Source organism: Pyrus communis, chromosome 4, assembly GCF_041283825.1.
Source record: "Pyrus communis isolate YQ-2024b chromosome 4, ASM4128382v1, whole genome shotgun sequence".
Lineage (NCBI taxonomy): Eukaryota > Viridiplantae > Streptophyta > Magnoliopsida > Rosales > Rosaceae > Pyrus > Pyrus communis.
Genome location: NC_142568.1, coordinates 15,653,551 through 15,670,456, shown reverse-complemented (window position 1 = coordinate 15,670,456; position 16,906 = coordinate 15,653,551). Strand labels below are relative to the sequence as shown.

The 16,906-nt window shown below is 36.1% G+C and overlaps 2 protein-coding genes across 3 annotated transcripts; one reads left to right on the top strand and one right to left on the bottom strand.

The window, feature by feature from the left end:
- The first annotated feature begins 192 nt into the window (after positions 1-192).
- LOC137723098 (arginine biosynthesis bifunctional protein ArgJ, chloroplastic) lies at positions 193-5,823 on the top strand. Of its 2 annotated transcripts, XM_068462258.2 has the most exons (18): positions 229-546; positions 1,276-1,314; positions 1,533-1,955; positions 2,066-2,189; positions 2,274-2,347; positions 2,487-2,531; positions 2,671-2,721; positions 2,811-2,879; positions 3,011-3,069; positions 3,297-3,366; positions 3,715-3,795; positions 3,870-3,956; positions 4,093-4,212; positions 4,398-4,460; positions 4,918-4,995; positions 5,074-5,219; positions 5,342-5,412; positions 5,578-5,823. In XM_068462258.2, exons 3-18 carry the CDS (start codon positions 1,788-1,790, stop codon positions 5,658-5,660), a joined length of 1,389 nt encoding a protein of 462 aa, XP_068318359.2. In that variant the 5' UTR covers positions 229-546; positions 1,276-1,314; positions 1,533-1,787; the 3' UTR covers positions 5,661-5,823. The 2 variants fall into 2 exon arrangements, with proteins under 2 accessions (XP_068318358.2, XP_068318359.2); XM_068462257.2 differs by lacking the exon at positions 1,276-1,314 and having other exon boundaries at positions 193-546.
- Positions 5,824-13,243: 7,420 nt separating this feature from the next.
- Positions 13,244-16,448, bottom strand: LOC137722763 (uncharacterized). The gene is made up of 3 exons (XM_068461846.2): positions 15,694-16,448; positions 14,661-15,488; positions 13,244-13,962 (listed from the first exon to the last, which is right to left on the bottom strand). Exons 2-3 carry the CDS (start codon positions 15,471-15,473, stop codon positions 13,546-13,548), a joined length of 1,230 nt encoding a protein of 409 aa, XP_068317947.2. The 5' UTR covers positions 15,474-15,488; positions 15,694-16,448; the 3' UTR covers positions 13,244-13,545.
- Between the last annotated feature and the right edge of the window lie 458 nt (positions 16,449-16,906).

The following is a 16,906-nucleotide window of genomic DNA, read 5'->3' as shown; positions in this document are numbered from 1 at the left end:
TAAATAACCGCGGTTATCCACCTGCCATAATCGTTACCCATTCCTACGCAAGAAAAGTCCTATAAAATAAATAAATAAATATATATATATTTTTTTATTGTTGATAAAAGTAAATTTCATTACCAACCAAAACAAATACAATAAAGGCCTAAAACAAGTTAAGTACAACAAAAGAAAATGGGTCACAATCACACAAAAGAAAACGGCCCAATGCCAAACTTGGAGCTCACTACACACAAACAAACTACACAGAAGAACCCTAGAAAACTAAGCTTTCAGAAGCTGCAGGCAACATCGTCGCGGCCACCAGAAAACCGCGCGATCCTGTAACACTGTTCATAAGCACAGTGAGCTTCCTGTCTTACCCCTGCTAAGTTTGCATTGTTATATTTTTACACGGACAATAATGTCCCGCACTCATCTCTTTCCTCCTAAGCCTAAGCAGATAATTCAAATTGAAATTCCTCTCCTTAGACCTTTGGAGCTTTGTTCGGTTTCAAGCTTTTCGACGGTAATTGGACGATTCCTCCGACGCCGGCCATCAAGGTTAGTCTGAAACGATTCCTACCTTATTGACCTATTGCATGTCGGAATCTGCTTCAAATTTGTGATTTAATATAATTGGGCTTTAGAAAGATCTTCATGATTTTGTCTAATCCAATTTCACGATTAGAAATTTCGCCTGGGGTGGGGACTGCAATTTCATCTGCTCCAAACAAATAGATTCTTTTTAGTCTGAATTTAGAAAATTATATTCGAATTTTGTTTTACATCTGATTCAGTTGGATTTAGGGGTTATAGTGTTTCCTGGCCTGAGTTGTATATAAAGAAAAAAAAGTGATTTTTTTTTTTTGTATCCTAAAGAGTTCATCATGATCATAGACATGAGTCTCATATTATCAAGTAAGATGCCGAGTCCTCTTGCATTCATATATTTAAATTTGTGAGCTGCTTTTCTGGGTTTTTGTTGATTTGTTTACTTATCTGGTAGATACAAGAAGAGTGACACCGCCATGAACATTATCAATTTATTCATGAAAAACGTCACACTTGGGCCAATCTAACCATTTATTTTGAGTACATCACATCAGCAAAATAATAAAACATATGACAGCGGGGTTTTTTCAAGTCAATTTTTGTTGGCATGTTGCTGTTCATGTAAGTGTTGATTTGATAAATGCGAGTGCTTTTGGCATTTTATGACAAAGAAGAACAAGAATAGTATGCATGCTACAACATTATGAGTCTGAGAACTGAGACGTGAATTGTATGTAGGTAAGCAACAGTTATGTGAGACATGTGAATTGTATGGAGGTAAGCAACAATTATGTGACTGTTTTTTGGCTAAAAAGATTGTGTGACTTTATATTGTTCATTACAAAACAAGGAAGAATAGGAAGAAAGTGTAATATATGATCTCTAACTATTCGACTTTGTTCCAAGCATTATTGTTTGGTGAAATAGTTGTGTTAAGATATTGGAGAAAATTAAAAATATTTAAAATTCATTTTGATGAGGTTCTCATTCTCCAGGTGAAATTTAGATACCAATTCTCAAGATCAGTGGTGCCACAAAGTGTCATATGAAGTAGGGGTCCTTTAACACCTAAAACTTTGTCCTTCTTACGTCCACTTTCCCCAAGTACGGTTCGAAACATTTTGGCTGCAAAAAAAAGAGGAAGAATACGTCTAACGTTTCGGCGGCCGCAAAACCCCACTCACCTCCACACAAAACCCTAAAACCACCGTTTTCAAATCCAACTCAGTATATTGGATACTATCGTCGAGATGTATCTTTGCGTTCCTCAATCAGTCTCCGTCAAATTCCTAGCAATCCCTCGTTTCGGTTCGTCTAGACGGGACTTCAAGATTCCTGCTATTTCCATGTCTGCCATTGAAGTCTCCCGTCACATTCCAGCAGCCCCCATTTTTCTCCCTGAAGGCCCTTGGAAGCAGGTTGACCTATACGTCGCCGTTTTTGTTTTAATTTTTGCATTTTGCCGTGCAATTTTGTTTTCATGTTTATTCAATTGATCAAGACTGAGACTTTGTTTGTGATTCTATAGATTCTCGGTGGAGTTACTGCTGCAAAAGGATTCAAAGCTGCTGGATTGTATGGCGGTCTTCGTGCCATAGGTGACAAGCCTGATCTCGCTCTTGTTACTTGTGATGTGGATGCCACATCTGCTGGTTAGTAGTTAATCACATTTTGAACTATTTGGTTTTGTGTAGCTTTTTGTTTTTGTAACAATTTTTATGTTGGGTTAATCGCAGGATCGTTTACCGTGAATGTGGTAGCAGCTGCGCCAGTGTTGTATTGCAAATCGGTATTACACACTTCAGAAACGGTGTGTTGGATTGTCTTTTGTTTCCATGATTTTTTTTCTTATTAGCGAATTATGCTTGGATTATTGTAAATTTAGTGTTGTGTTTTGTATTTTCATTTTTTTGTTTATCTGCTAATGACAAATTTTTACGACTTGTTAGGCTCGAGCAGTTTTGATCAATGCTGGTCAAGCCAATGCAGCAACGGTAGGACATTTATCGAGGCATATTTTCAATTTATCGTTTATTTTGTTCTCCAAAAACTTTGTAGCTCTTTGAATCACTCTTTGATCATGTTGTTATAGTTAGGTTTTGCACAGATAATGTATGTTCCAATTCTGTCCAGGGTGATGCGGGGTATCAAGACGTGATAGAGTGCTCAAGCAGCCTTGCTGAGGTATGTGGAGAGCGACAAACATGTGAATCTCATAGATACTCTTGCATAGGCTTTTTAATCCCTTGTAAACATGAATCTTTGTGGTGCAGCTACTTCAATTGAGACAAGAGGAAGTGCTGATTGAATCGACTGGTGTGATTGGTCAAAGGATAAAAAAGGTAATAACATAGCCACCATATTTTTGTTTCCTTGATATTCTTATGTCTAATCATATTGATTTGGCAGATATGTAACATGACATATGCTTAAGTGTTGTATAAGCGAATCATTCGTTAATTCTCCTATGCAGGAAGCACTTCTAAAATCTCTTCCAAAACTGGTTAATTTACTATCATCATCAACTGAGGGGTAAATGTTAATGCTTGCAAACTTAGCTCATATAACTGACATACTTTCGTGTTTATGTACGTGATCGTATTTCTTTTCAGCATTGAATTTCCAAGTATCTTTATTCTCTTTTATCTAAACTAACTCTCTTGTTTGTCTGGGCTTATGCTATTCTTTTTGTTGTGAAACTATGGGGCTTAAAAATTTGATTTAATCTCCCTGATGTGCCATTTTGGATCGGTCTGTAGGGCAGATGCTGCAGCAGTAGCAATCACAACAACCGACCTCGTTAGCAAGAGTGTGGCAATTCAGTCTCAGGTCAAGTTGTTTCCTATATTTATATCTTTGATGCATGAGATATCTGCTACTTTTGGAATTGTCCTTGTTAATGTGCTTAGTGATTGCTTGTACGGGTTTTGATAGTCTCTCGACCAATGACCCAATCAGAAGCAACTCTTATGTTGCTTGCTTTTGTTTAAGTTGTTTTTTTTAATGCATAATCAGCAATGCCAAAATGTTGGCATTACAATTTCGAAGTATATTTACTCTCTTTGATGTAAATTAACTGTCTTGTTCTTTAATTGTGATCTAGCTACTGTATATTACTACCAAGTAAACAACATTGAAAAATCAGTCAGGTCCTTACAAAACTGGTGATTTGCTCAGATTGGTGGGACAGATATAAGAGTCGGGGGAATGGCAAAAGGTTCCGGGATGATCCACCCAAATATGGCTACCATGCTGGGGGTTTGTCTTCTAAAGTTTCTCTTGATGTTTTATACCAGTACCTAATATTTACTAGTAGTTTTATACGGGAACAGGTAGTAACAACTGATGCGATGGTTAGCAGTGATGTTTGGAGAAAAATGGTTCAAATTGCTGTCAACCGGAGCTTCAATCAAATAACAGTAAGTAAAGTTTCTGTTTTCTCAAATTTCTAAACATCATACTTAATGGGACCACCTAACGAGGTGTAATCAACCTAGCTTGTTGCATCTTTCTTTTGTAGTATGCTGACCCACCTATGGTGTTTTCTCATTGCAGGTAGATGGAGATACAAGCACTAATGATACTGTCATTGCGTTAGCTAGTGGTTTGTCTGGAACCAAGATATCTTCCTACAATAGTAACGAAGCAGTCCAACTTCAAGCATGCCTTGATGCGGTTAGTTCCGCTCATTTAAGTTTTGCCTAACCTCCGTGGTCTAAAAATACTCTAGAGTGAGATCCAAAATTCAGGAATCAATGAAAATTAAATGGAAAAAATAAGTTTTTTTTTCTTGACTTGAGTTTTACTTTTATGTGGTCTAATCCAATTTTTAGGATTGAAATTGTAGTGTCATTTTGCAGGTAATGCAAGGTCTTGCCAAATCAATAGCTTGGGACGGAGAAGGAGCAACATGCCTAATTGAGGTCTGCATTTTTATTTAAGGATATATGTGCTAAACAAGCTGAAGTATGTAGTGTACCAGACCTCTGCTTCTAAGTGTAACGGTGGTGCAAATAATACAATCCAAAGATCACAAATGACACGAAAAGTATATAAAAGTAGATATTTGATGCTTGATGCTTGAATATTATGTCCTTATCTTTGTTTCTTTTCACATTCATACATAACTTGTGCTCACTATTAGAGTAATGTTAAAAATGTCGACCAGATTGCTAATTTTCCGCCGTTTTTTGAAGATTTAATTTTGTAGTTAAAGTCAAATTGTTCTTCAATTTCACAATTATTAGGTTATATTGTGAAGTACTCCGTCAGATCTCGGTATGTAAGTACCAGACTATGCTGGTTGTTTGCACTATGTGTTTTGAACTTTTGAGGATGATGAAATTGAGTGCGTTTGCTAATCCTAACTTAGATGTGCAGGTCACAGTGACTGGTGCGGACATTGAGGCTGAAGCAGCAAAAATAGCTCGGTCGGTGGCATCTTCTTCACTAGTAAAGGTATGACAACCGAACTCTGCCTACCTTTTTGATGCTTAAGTATACAAATCCTAAATTTACTTTCCAAATGTCAATCAGGCTGCAATATATGGCAAAGACCCAAACTGGGGGCGCATTGCTGCTGCTGCAGGCTATGCAGGAGTACCCTTTGACCAAAGCAAGCTCCAAGTATTGCTAGGGGATATTCTGCTCATGGATCATGGGGAACCACAATTATTCGACAGGTAACAAAACGTCTCTCATTAACTAGAACACATTTTCCCTCTCAGTATGTCACCTTCTCGTTTCTCCGCTCTGAGGAGGTCGATCCTAAATTTAGTAGTTTATTAACTGGGTTTCCTTTCAGGAGCGCGGCTAGTGACTACCTCAAGAAGGCTGGTGAGATCCACGGCACAGTTGTAATTAGTGTATCCGTGGGTAAGTTTTTGAAACATTTAGAGGATATGCAAGTCAAATATTCAGTTAGAACCATGATTATAATTTATAACTCGCATCTGCTTGACTACTAAACCTGCAAACTCAACTGTTTTCGTACATCTTTCGTGTCTATCGTGTTTGATATACCCTTTTACTTTTGAACAGGTGACGGCCCGGGGCGAGGTCAAGCATGGGGTTGTGATCTAAGTTATGATTATGTTAAAATTAATGCCGAGTACACAACATAAAGTACTCATTTTGTCATGGTGCAACCCCAACTGGAAAAATATTATCTCAAAACGATTAATGACGATCCAAATCTGATTTTTTTTTTACATTTATATGAAAAACGAAAGACTTGTTGTGAATCGATGAAAAAATGAAAAAAGAATCGACTATTCATTGATTAAATCATTCACTCCACCGTAGTCTGATAGATCTTTTTAATAATTGATTAACCGGACGAGAATAAAGATTGAGTCTCATTATACATGTTAATAGGTTCAAGTCCCTCTATCCCCAAAATGATCCTGTTGATTCCCTAATTATTTATTTTCATTTTGTCAATTTGTTAGCGATTCAAATCAAAATTTGTTATATTTATCATTTATTTTCATTCTACTCTTTTCTTTCATAAATGGATTTGTGCAGAAATTTTTTTCTTATCACAAGACTTGTGTGTCATATATATGATACGCGTACAATACAAATGATTTGAGCAAGGAATCCATTAAATTTGAATAATTAACAATACATATCATTACTTCTACTGTACTGAAACTTAGAAAATTGATTTTTGAAGATCCAAGAAATTCTATTAGATCATGTATAATACTTTGTAGTACTTTTTCGTTTTTTTTTAATTGACATAGACCTAAGTCCTATATTAAAATAAAATGAGGATGACGTGTCGTGAATGGTCGGGCTAGCTCAACTGGTAGAGCAGAGGATTGAAAATCCTCGTGTCACTAGTTTAAATCTGGTTCCTAGCACATGAGTAATTTGTATGAGTATAATATATTCAAGTATTAATTGATATGGGTCGACATATATATTCATTAATAGTATAAATCATGATTCATATTTATCCATCTCTTATGTATCATATGTATATAAAGTATACAAAAGAATTAAGATCGTAACAAAAAAACGAAAAGGAAGATTTGAGTATTATTAATTTTAAATTAAATTAATAGCCATAACTAAAACTAATAAAATGGCTATAACTAACCATTCCGTTAATTTAGAATTAAAAGATAATTCTAAATAAAATTATTTATTAATCAAATATGAAATTATTTCGAATTATATATAATATATAATATTATTATAGAATTGTAACATGCAATAAATATAGAAATAGAGCAACGTGGTAGCTCGCAAGGCTCATAACCTTGAGGTCACGAGTTCAAATCCTGCCTTCGCAACATTTTTCTTTTGACAAAAAAAAAAAATGATAATAATAATGAATTACCCTTTTGTTTTTTTGGTGGGAGGAGAAGAGAGGAGAGAGTATAACCCCTATACTATTGTGGTCAGCTATACTTAATGTTTTATCTAATAAATAAGAAATAAAATTTAATATATTTACCCATTATCTACGGCGGATAACGGGAATCGAACCCACGTCTTCTCCATGGAAAAGATAAATTTTACCATTCGACCATATATGCATTATATATAATTTATTTAGTATTTATAATATTTTATAAATTCTATATACAATCCATATTTAATAAATAATACAAATTTACATCTATTTATTTTAATTTAATATTTGATTTAATATTTTTCATTTATATATATTTTTACAATACAAAAACACAAAACTTTGACCCCACCCTCTCTTCTAATTTTTCTAATTTTTTTTTCTTTATTTGAATTTTTGGGATTGATATTGAATTTTAATGTGTCTCACAACTTGAAGGAATTGGGAGGGGGTCATTTCATTTTTGGATATAGAACAAATAGGTTCAAGAGATGAGAGAAATAAGGATACCCACCAGAAAGACTAATCCAATCCATAATGATGTGCTGGAAAATAGAACATTTTTGTTACCTGACCAACCCTTAGGAGAAGCAAATACAACAGGTACACTAATCAATAAGATTAATGAAGTAGCAATTAATGCAAAACAGCCAATTGGAAAGCAATGGTCATGTTTCTAATCCTCCAATCTACCAATAAAAGAACTATATTATTTGATCCCGGTTTTCAAGACCGAAGCTATCAACCACTCTACCATCTCTTTGAAAGATAATTTCTATTTTACTTTTATCCCATATTTTATTTTTATTCCACCCCTTAGAACTCGGACATATGAGTTAATACCATTACTATCTATAGAAAGATATCGGGTGTGAATCTATAGGTCTTTATATTCTGTATACATATATAATATAGAGGCATGATATAGCAAGCATGCCCATTTGTAAAATTTGTAAAGTAAAACAAAAAAAAAATGGATTCATGGTAAAAGGATTTGCAGTCATAATTTATAGCTCAAATATTGTTATTCATGATATTGATCCGATTCGATATCATCGAGATGTAATGCATCCCATTGAATTTACAGGCGAAAGATTTATTATCTCTATGGGATTAACTCCCGAGTTATTGCGAATTAAAGAAATATTAAACAATAAGATTATGGAAGTAAATATTCTCGCATTTATTGCTATGCACTGTTCATTCTAGTTCCTACTACTTTTTTTACTTATAATATACGTAAAAACAGTCAGCCAAGGTGATTAATTTGAATTAAACTTTATTTTTTATTTCTTATCAATAATTGCAAAGAAGAAAAGGATAAACATTTCGCATCTTAAATGAAATGGGCAGACTAGAATAAGTCGTATTCTATGCGATACGATAGGATGGTAGAAAGATTCATATATTTCTTTCTACGATACTATCTAGTATTGTTATTGTAGTGTATAAAGTTGTATTGTAATGCGGGTTAATTTAATATAGATTAATATAGATCAATCTACAATAGTGTCATCATATTCCTTTCTCTATGTATAGAAATCGATTTAATTACGTGTATATATATATATATATATATATATATATAGTGATAATGTATATTATATAGTATCCCAATTCTATTTCTTTGCTTTATCTATTTGTATTTTGTGTTGATTTCAATTAAATTAATTTGAAATAATCGAAAGCGACTTTTACGATTAGAATTCCTAGATTTCTGATTATTTTTAATATGAATCCTGATCGAAAGAATCAATCGAAGAAGTCATCGATTGAGGAATTGACAAAAGATCCATGGGAACTTCTTCAGATTTCAAAAAAATGGGATCACTTCTTATGGACTTGTTAAGAATGATTCTGATCTAGTTCATGGCCTATTGAAGTAGAAGGCACTTTGGTGGGATCCTCACGGACAGAAAAAGATTGTAGTCAGTTTGATAATGATTGAGTGACATTGCTTCTTTGGCCTGAACCAAGGAATCCCTTAGATATGATGCAAAATAGATCTTGTTCTATCGTTGATCAGAGATTTCTTTATGAACAATACGAATCGGAGTTTGAAGAAGGGGAAGAAGTCCTCGACCCGCAATGGATAGAGGAGGATTTATTCAAGCACATAGTTTGGGCTCCTAGAATATGACGCCCTTGAGGCTTTCTATTTGATTGTATCAAAAGGCCCAATGAATTAGGATTTTCCTATTGGGTCAGGTCATTTCAGGGCAAGCAGATCATTTATGATGAAGAGGATGGGCTTCAAGAGAATGATTCGGAGTTCTTGCAAAGTAGAACCATGCAGTACTAGACATGAGATAGATCTTTCAAAGAACAAGACTTTTTTCGAATAAGCTAATTCATTTGAGACCCTGCAGATCCACTCTTTTTCTTATTCAAAGATCAGCATGTGTTTTCAGATCGAGAATTTTTTCCAAATGAAGAGATGTCAAAGGGGCTTTTTACTTCCCAAACGTATCTTCCTACATCTATATATAAATGCTGGTTTATCAAGAATACACAAGAAAGGTACTTCAAATTGTTAATTCATCGCTAGAGATGGCTTAGAACTAATAGTTCATCATCTAATGGATTTTTTCATTCTAATACTCCATCCGAGAGTTATCAGTATTTATCAAAGCTGTTCCTATCTAACGGAACGCTATTGGATCAAATGCCAAAGACATTGTTGAGAAAAAGATGGTTTTTCTCGGATGAAATGAAAATTGGATTCATGTAACAAGAGAAAGGTTTCCCATTCCTTAGCCAGAGAAGGGTAAGGTAAATTTTAAGATATTGTGTGTTAGAAACTATACAATTAATCGAAGGGGTGGATCCAACCCAAACAAAAAAGAAAGATTTCTTCCAAACAAGGAATTAGGAAATGGGATTCAGATTCAAAATACAAGGCAAAGGGAAATTTGTTTCATATATTTTGTATCATGTTATTCTTAGGGCAGACCTTTGCAATTTTTTATCATAACTTGACTTGATATTATAGTAATATCACTTGAATATTATAGTTTATATAAAATTTAATGGAATTCAAAAAATTTTATTATAAAACAATTACATTTTAAAAAATTTAAAATTAAAATTTTGAATCAATTAAATAACTTATTAATTTATAATATTTTATATATTTATAATATCTTTATATAAACTAAAATCTTTAGATTATATTAGAATATAAAATATATTTATAATATATAGATATATTATTTTATATTTTATATAATTATATATATTTATTATTTAAAATTTACATATTAATTATTTAATCGGTCTTCTCAAGGCAGTTTATTTGCTAACTTTAAAGAGTAAGGAATTTTTGTTATAGATAATGGATGTCATTGGTGTGACATCCCACATCGCCCAGGGGAGTGATCCTTATATGTATATTCCCATACCTACCTAGCACGAGGCCTTTTGGGAGCTCACTGGCTTCAGGTTCCATTGGAACTCCAAAGTTAAGCGAGTAGCGCGCGAGAGCAATCCCATGATGTGTGACCCATTGGGAAGTTCTCGTGTGAGTTCCCGGAAACAAAACCGTGACGGCGTGGTTGAAGCCTAAAGCGGACAATATTGTGCTACGGTGGTAGAGCAGGCCCGGGAAGTGGTCCTCCTCGGGCCGGGATGTGACAATTTGGTATCAAAGCCTAACCCTGACCGCGTGTATGCCGATGAGGACGTCGGGCCCCTAAGGGGGGTGGATTGTGACATCACACATCGTCCAGATGAGTGATCCTTATATGTATATTCCCATACCTACCTAGCACGAGGTCTTTTGGGAGCTCACTGGCTTCAGTTTCCATGGGAACTCCGAAGTTAAGCGAGTAGCGTGCGAGAGCACTCCCAGAATGGGTGACCCATCGGGAAGTTCTCGTGTGAGTTCCCAGAAACAAAACTGTGAGGGCGTGGTCGGAGCCCAAAGCGGACAATATCGTGCTACGGTGGAGTCGGGGCCGGGAAGTGATCCCGCCCGGACGAGGATATGACAATTGGCTTCATTTGAACGGTGTAATAAAGCAAGGTAAGAGGAGCAATAAGTCAGGCTGCTTGTGCTTAATTAATGTACAAGACTTAGATCAAACTAGGGCTCGTTCGCTTAGCAAATCTTTAATTAGTAAGAGCGTCACTTATTCAAGTCATTCAAAATATCTTTCATGACATAGAAATCGAAAAAAAATTGCGTCCAATAGGATTTGAACCTATACCAAAGGTTAGAAGACCTTTGTCTTATCCATTAGACAATGGACGCTTTTCATTCCAATTTTCCTATATCTTGTTTGGAAAAATAGTTGAACCATTTTTCAAGTCAATGATGCATTACATTAATTATATTCATAATTTTTTTATAAAATATTCAAAATCTCAAAATATTTAATTCTTTATTTATTTATTTAATAAAAAAATAAAGTAAAAGCGGGTAGCGGGAATCGAACCGCATCGTTAGCTTGGAAGGCTAGGGGTTATAGTCGACGTTGATTCATCATTTTTAGCGTCTCTAATTCAAAATTGAACGTGAAACTTTGGTTTCATTTGGCTCCTTTATGGAAGATGTATAAATTCCTATATTAAGACATGAACGAAAAAAAAAAAAAATCCCACCCATAACATCTATGTCAGCTTTTCTGTCTGAATGTATTCAAAACAACCTGTTTTCTAGACGATCCCTATAGAAAATAGGGGGATTATATTACAACAACCTTTTTAGTTACTTTGTTCTCCATTTCTATGTGAGAGAATCCTTAGAGCAATCCACCCCTAAAAATGCGCTGGCACCTAGCCTATTTAATCCACTCAAATGAATAGTGATTGACCCCAATGAATAGTAATTGGCCAAATACATCTCCATCCCTAAAAAATGTGCTGGCACAAATACATCTTCATCTCTAAAAAATGCACTGGCACCTAGCCCATTTAATCCACTCAAATGAATAGTGATTGACCCCAATGAACAGTAATTGGCCAAATACATCTCCACTCCTAAAAAATGCGCTGACACAAATGCATCTTCATCCCTAAAAAATGCGCCTAGCACACAATCCATTTAAAATATTATTAATTTTTTTATAAAATAAAAAAAAATTACATAAAGTACTACAAATAAATAAGAAATTACATAAAGTACTAAAAATAAATAAGAAATTACATAAAGCACTAAAAATAAATAAGAAATTACATAAAGTACCAGAAATAAATAAGAAATTATACGAAGTCTAAGGAGTTAGGATATGTGGTGCTAGGATCTTCGTTGCTAGGATCTGTGTAGCTAGAACCCCCTCAACTTGTTTCCTAATCTCTTGCACGCCTCTTTCGCACCATCTCTTTTTTCCGATGTCCAAAAATATTTAGAATTCGGAGACATTCCTACTAGAGACTTGTTCATAGTGTCACGATCTCCTTGAGCCATCCTTTCTTCTATAAGCATCAGGCTTTCTCGATTAAGTATTTCTCTTTGTCTCTCATTAGCCATATCACATCTCTCAATAGTGTCTAAGATTGCTTGCATGGTCGCCACTTTTGCCTCATCTCTAGCCGCTTCTCGTGCCATGTTCAGTTCACCTTGGCGAGCAAGTTCGTCCATATATTTTGTGTAGTCATTCTTGGAAGAACTCCCTTTTTTTCTTTGCCGCCTTTTTACCTTGAGGCCTTAGGGACCGTTGAGTCTGCTCCAGCACTTCTTCAGGCGTCCCTTCCCACTCTTTAAATGTCTCGCCTTCCTGTTCAATCGAGTCTGCTTCTGACGAACTGTATACAGGGATGCCGTGCATGACAACTTCTAGACTGGTTTGCACAAGTTTGTATATGGGACAATCTTTAAACAATTCTTAATAATTTTTTTTTAATTTTTATTAAGTTAATTAATCTGGACCGTTGGATTTGAAAAAGATTCAAATCCAAAAGCCCAGATGTAGACACGTGGCCAATGGTCATAATTCTGATAGTTTCATCTTGTTTTTTTTCTTTTTCTTTTTTTTTTTTTACGTTTTTTGAGCAAAAATCGTGGACCGTTGATCTTGGGATTGGACGGCCAGAATACTAGTTTTGAGGTCTATATATCTTGCGTAAAAATTATACCGGAAAAAGGGGAAATGCCGGTGGTTTTGAGGTCTATACATGTAGGAGGGAGGAACAAAACGTAGTCATACGAGATGAGAAGCTCGCCAAGCATGGTAAAAACAGATCGGAAAGGACCAAAGTGAGAACACTACCTTGCGTGTTGAACAATGGATGTGAATAAAAATTAGGTTCAACATAACTTCCACATACATTAGGGTATGCCATTGATGTATAAATTCATGAACCTTTGCTGGAGAGAGTACGCAGACAATGCGATAACATAAATTGATAAGCAGATAACTAGCATATCATAATAGGGGCAACCCAATAAGTGCGTTCTGTGAGCGAAAAGTCGATTCACAGTAGAAATGCATGCCACAAACACAGTAATTACAAAATGCCACTCCGAAAGAAGCATAGCAACGACACAACACGCAATGAAATCACCACGCTGGGTCAACAACACGGACATGACCAGAGTAGCAGATTGTTCCAAGTTTTCTCAAACACTCAACAAAACTGTCTCGAGTGACTTATTTACGTGCACAACAAAGGTTGTGATATTCGCAACATATATATGTTTTTACTTACGAGGCTTCAGCAACCGGGTAATGCATGTTAGCGAGCGAATTTTTCAAGATGGAGCTCCCACAATAAGAAGGCCGGTCTGGGCTGCCTACCACAAGCTCACCAAAACCATTGTTTGTGTCAACCAATGTTTCACGGGGATCCATTGATCTGTAACACCTCCCAGAAGACCCAGATTTGCGATATTGCTTCTTATCTTTTCCTCGTGAAGAACTGCTCTTTTGCCCCTTCTTTCCATCTTTCTTCCAATTTTTCTTGTTCTTTGACTTCTGCTGTTTCTTGCCAGTCACTGTATGCGACATTGATGTAGCAGGCGGATCATACACATCAGGGGCCCATTTGACAGAAAGTTTCCCAGGTGATAATCCCTCTTTCGCCCGACTACCTTTTAGGGCCGAAAGTAGCTTCGAAGGAGACTGCACAAGGCATTAAGAATAATAAGAACCTATGTTATGAGAACTACACAAAACTAGACCATCACAACATTTCTTTTCAAGTGGCTAGTTCAATCCATCCAAAACTAAAGACATAAACATAATTGTACTAAATTATAATTTCATATTTTCTGGAGAACTTAATAGAGGAGATGCACAGAAAATAGTATGTAGCTTCTACACATTGCATGATATGCTAGAGACCAACTATCCGGCAAGAAGGACAATGCATAATGAACAGGACGAAAAGGCCTAAAAACAAATGAACATTTTCTATAACACCAAGAAACAAACACATTCTGCCTCCACCACTTTAAGTGAAGCAAAGAAGGGGAGGACGGGATGCAATCATACCAACTCACATGCACCAGATCACATCAGAACTCTGAAGTTAAGCGATTTGACAAAAAAGAAAAGAAAAAAGAAAAGAAAAGAAAAGAGAGGACAACCCAAAGCTCTAAACCATCTGCAAGCATGCACCACTATGTGTGATGTGCAGTATATCAAGCTAGGCATAGTCCAATATAGGGTTATTCACTCATTACAATAACAACAGGTTCCTTACGTATATCAACTGAAAACAAAAGTGGTAATGATTAATGGGATGTCCAAGAGAGAGAACATAGTATGAGGGGGAAATGGTGCACAACTCTGTTCCAGTAAGCATATAAATAACTTACAGGCAAAGACACCGAGTGCGAGTAGGCATGGTGATGATTTTCATCCCCGCATAGCACCTCTTCTGGTTCCTCCTTTACTATGCTTGAGGCATTAGGAGAGAGCACACCAGTAGGAATAGGAAAGGTTGCACACTTGTTCAAGCATTTTCGAGTGACGTTTCCCTGTTGTGCATTAGGAACTTCATATGTGTTTCTTTTTTCCACACCACTAGTATTATCCCCATCAGGAGCATGTTCCACTACTCCGACACCTTTGATATCAATCGACTCTTTTCCAACATCTTTGGCATCAATCGACACTTTTCCAACATCTTTGGCATCAATCGACACTTCTCCAACATCTTTGGAATCAATGGACAATTCTCCAACATCTTTGGACTCTTCTCCAACACCTTTGGCATCAATCGACTCTTCTCCAACACCTTTGGCATCAATCGACACTTTTCCAACATCTTTGGCATCAATGGACACTTCTCCAACATCTTTGGAATCAATGGACAATTCTCCAACATCTTTGGACTCTTCTCCAACACCTTTGGCATCAATCGAATCTTCTCCAACACCTTTGGCATCAATCGACTCTTTTCCAACATCTTGGGAATCAAAAGACTCTTCACTAACATCTTTAACATCAATCGACTCTTCTCCAATACCTCTGATATTCAAGGATTCACCAACAGCACTTACAAGGTCGCTTACTAAATAATCTTCAAGCAAAGTACGAATTTGCTCTTGGTTCGCAGAAGGCTGCAAACCTTGCAAACGGTCTACATTTAGCAACACCGATTTCCCACTAGGAGAGCTTATGTCCATCTACAATAACAAATTCTACACAATGCCAAAATCCACAAGTTAACAACATCAAACATCAAACATCATTGAAGAAATCAAATCAACAGAGTTAACCAAATCATTGAGCTACAAAAATAACTACATATCCATCATATAATCGAAATATCCAGCTGCCTCATTATCTGAACCTAAATATAAACAAAAACAATGAACACCAAGCTAAATTCATAAAATTAATTACCTCGAACAAAGTTAGCAGAAAGAACAACCTTCGCACCAAGATCTTACAAAACGATTCCAAACTTTTTAAAGCCTTAACGAGGATTTCTTCGATCCTTAAAACCTCAGATTTCTCGAAGAAATCTCGACGAGAACTCTCTAAACTTCGCTACAGACTGGGAAGCTGAGCAAGAACCACAAGATAAACGAACCCAAGTGAGATTTAGACCTAATGTTAACTAAGATTACCGCGCCGATCACCTTTTTCGAGATGTTTCAGACGATGAGAGCAAGAGCCGCCGTGGAAGGAAGTCAAGTTAGGGACCGAGGGTCGTAGGAGGAGGTGAGCGGGCACCGAAGGCATTATCGTATGCTCTTCGAAACCCCTAAACCCGAACGTTGCAGCAAAACCCGCTCCAGATCGTGAACCAGAGCTACGAAATCTGAGAAACCCGGCTTCTAGGTACTCGTGAAATCGGGGGATATAGCGGCTTTCAGGGGATTTGGCGGCGGAGCATGGCGGAGGAAGGATGAATGGATGGATATGGTGGTTGGTCAAAGCCAAAGGGAGCTTCAGAGATCGCAGAAATGGAGATCAGAGCGTATGGGATTTGGGGGGTTTTCCTTATTTGTATATAAGGAGGAGAAGAAGACGGGTAATGCAATGGGTCAATGGGTCCACGCCCGAGTCTGCCGGGTTCGCAGATTATATCGGAGACGTACACGTGTTTATCGGGGATTGCCGCTGGGTCGCGGGAGATTTTTAGTTAGGTTGGGCCGGGTCAACTAACATTTTCCTTTTTCTTTTATCTTTTTTTTTTCCTTCAAGAAAAGGGCCTTTTTTGGTATATTTATTTTGCTATTTGTAATTTAAGGGACAATGTTTGTTTGTTTTTTTTATTTTTTTTAATTTTTTTAACAAACGATATTATTTATAATCGGAGATGGGGGAGTGAGTTAAGTATCACAATGAGTTAGTAATAATGCTATTCAAATTCATTTTAACGAGAATCGAAAATAAGATACAATGCTCACGTAGGGCTAGTTTCAAAAATAAGAAAGGAACAAAAAAAAAAAAACCAATATCTGACTGAAAATCATTAATTTTGATAATTAGTTCCATTTTTTATTCAGTTTAGTAAATCGAAATGATGAACCTTGTGGAGATTTCTCAGCATTTGGAACTAGACCTAACAAAGAAGTTGTGTTTGCCATGTTTGTGTGGTTTTTGTGTC

Bases quoted from the DNA above. Each gene is read 5' to 3' on its own strand.
- LOC137723098 (XM_068462257.2), top strand. From the start codon at position 1,788: ATGTATCTTTGCGTTCCTCAATCAGTCTCCGTCAAATTCCTAGCAATC. The intron at 2,722-2,810 runs GTATGTGGAGAG...TTTGTGGTGCAG, and splicing joins GCTCAAGCAGCCTTGCTGAG to CTACTTCAATTGAGACAAGA. The intron at 2,880-3,010 runs GTAATAACATAG...TCTCCTATGCAG, and splicing joins TTGGTCAAAGGATAAAAAAG to GAAGCACTTCTAAAATCTCT.
- LOC137722763 (XM_068461846.2), bottom strand. From the start codon at position 15,473: ATGGACATAAGCTCTCCTAGTGGGAAATCGGTGTTGCTAAATGTAGAC. The intron at 13,963-14,660 runs GTAAGTTATTTA...TGCCTTGTGCAG, and splicing joins CGCACTCGGTGTCTTTGCCT to TCTCCTTCGAAGCTACTTTC.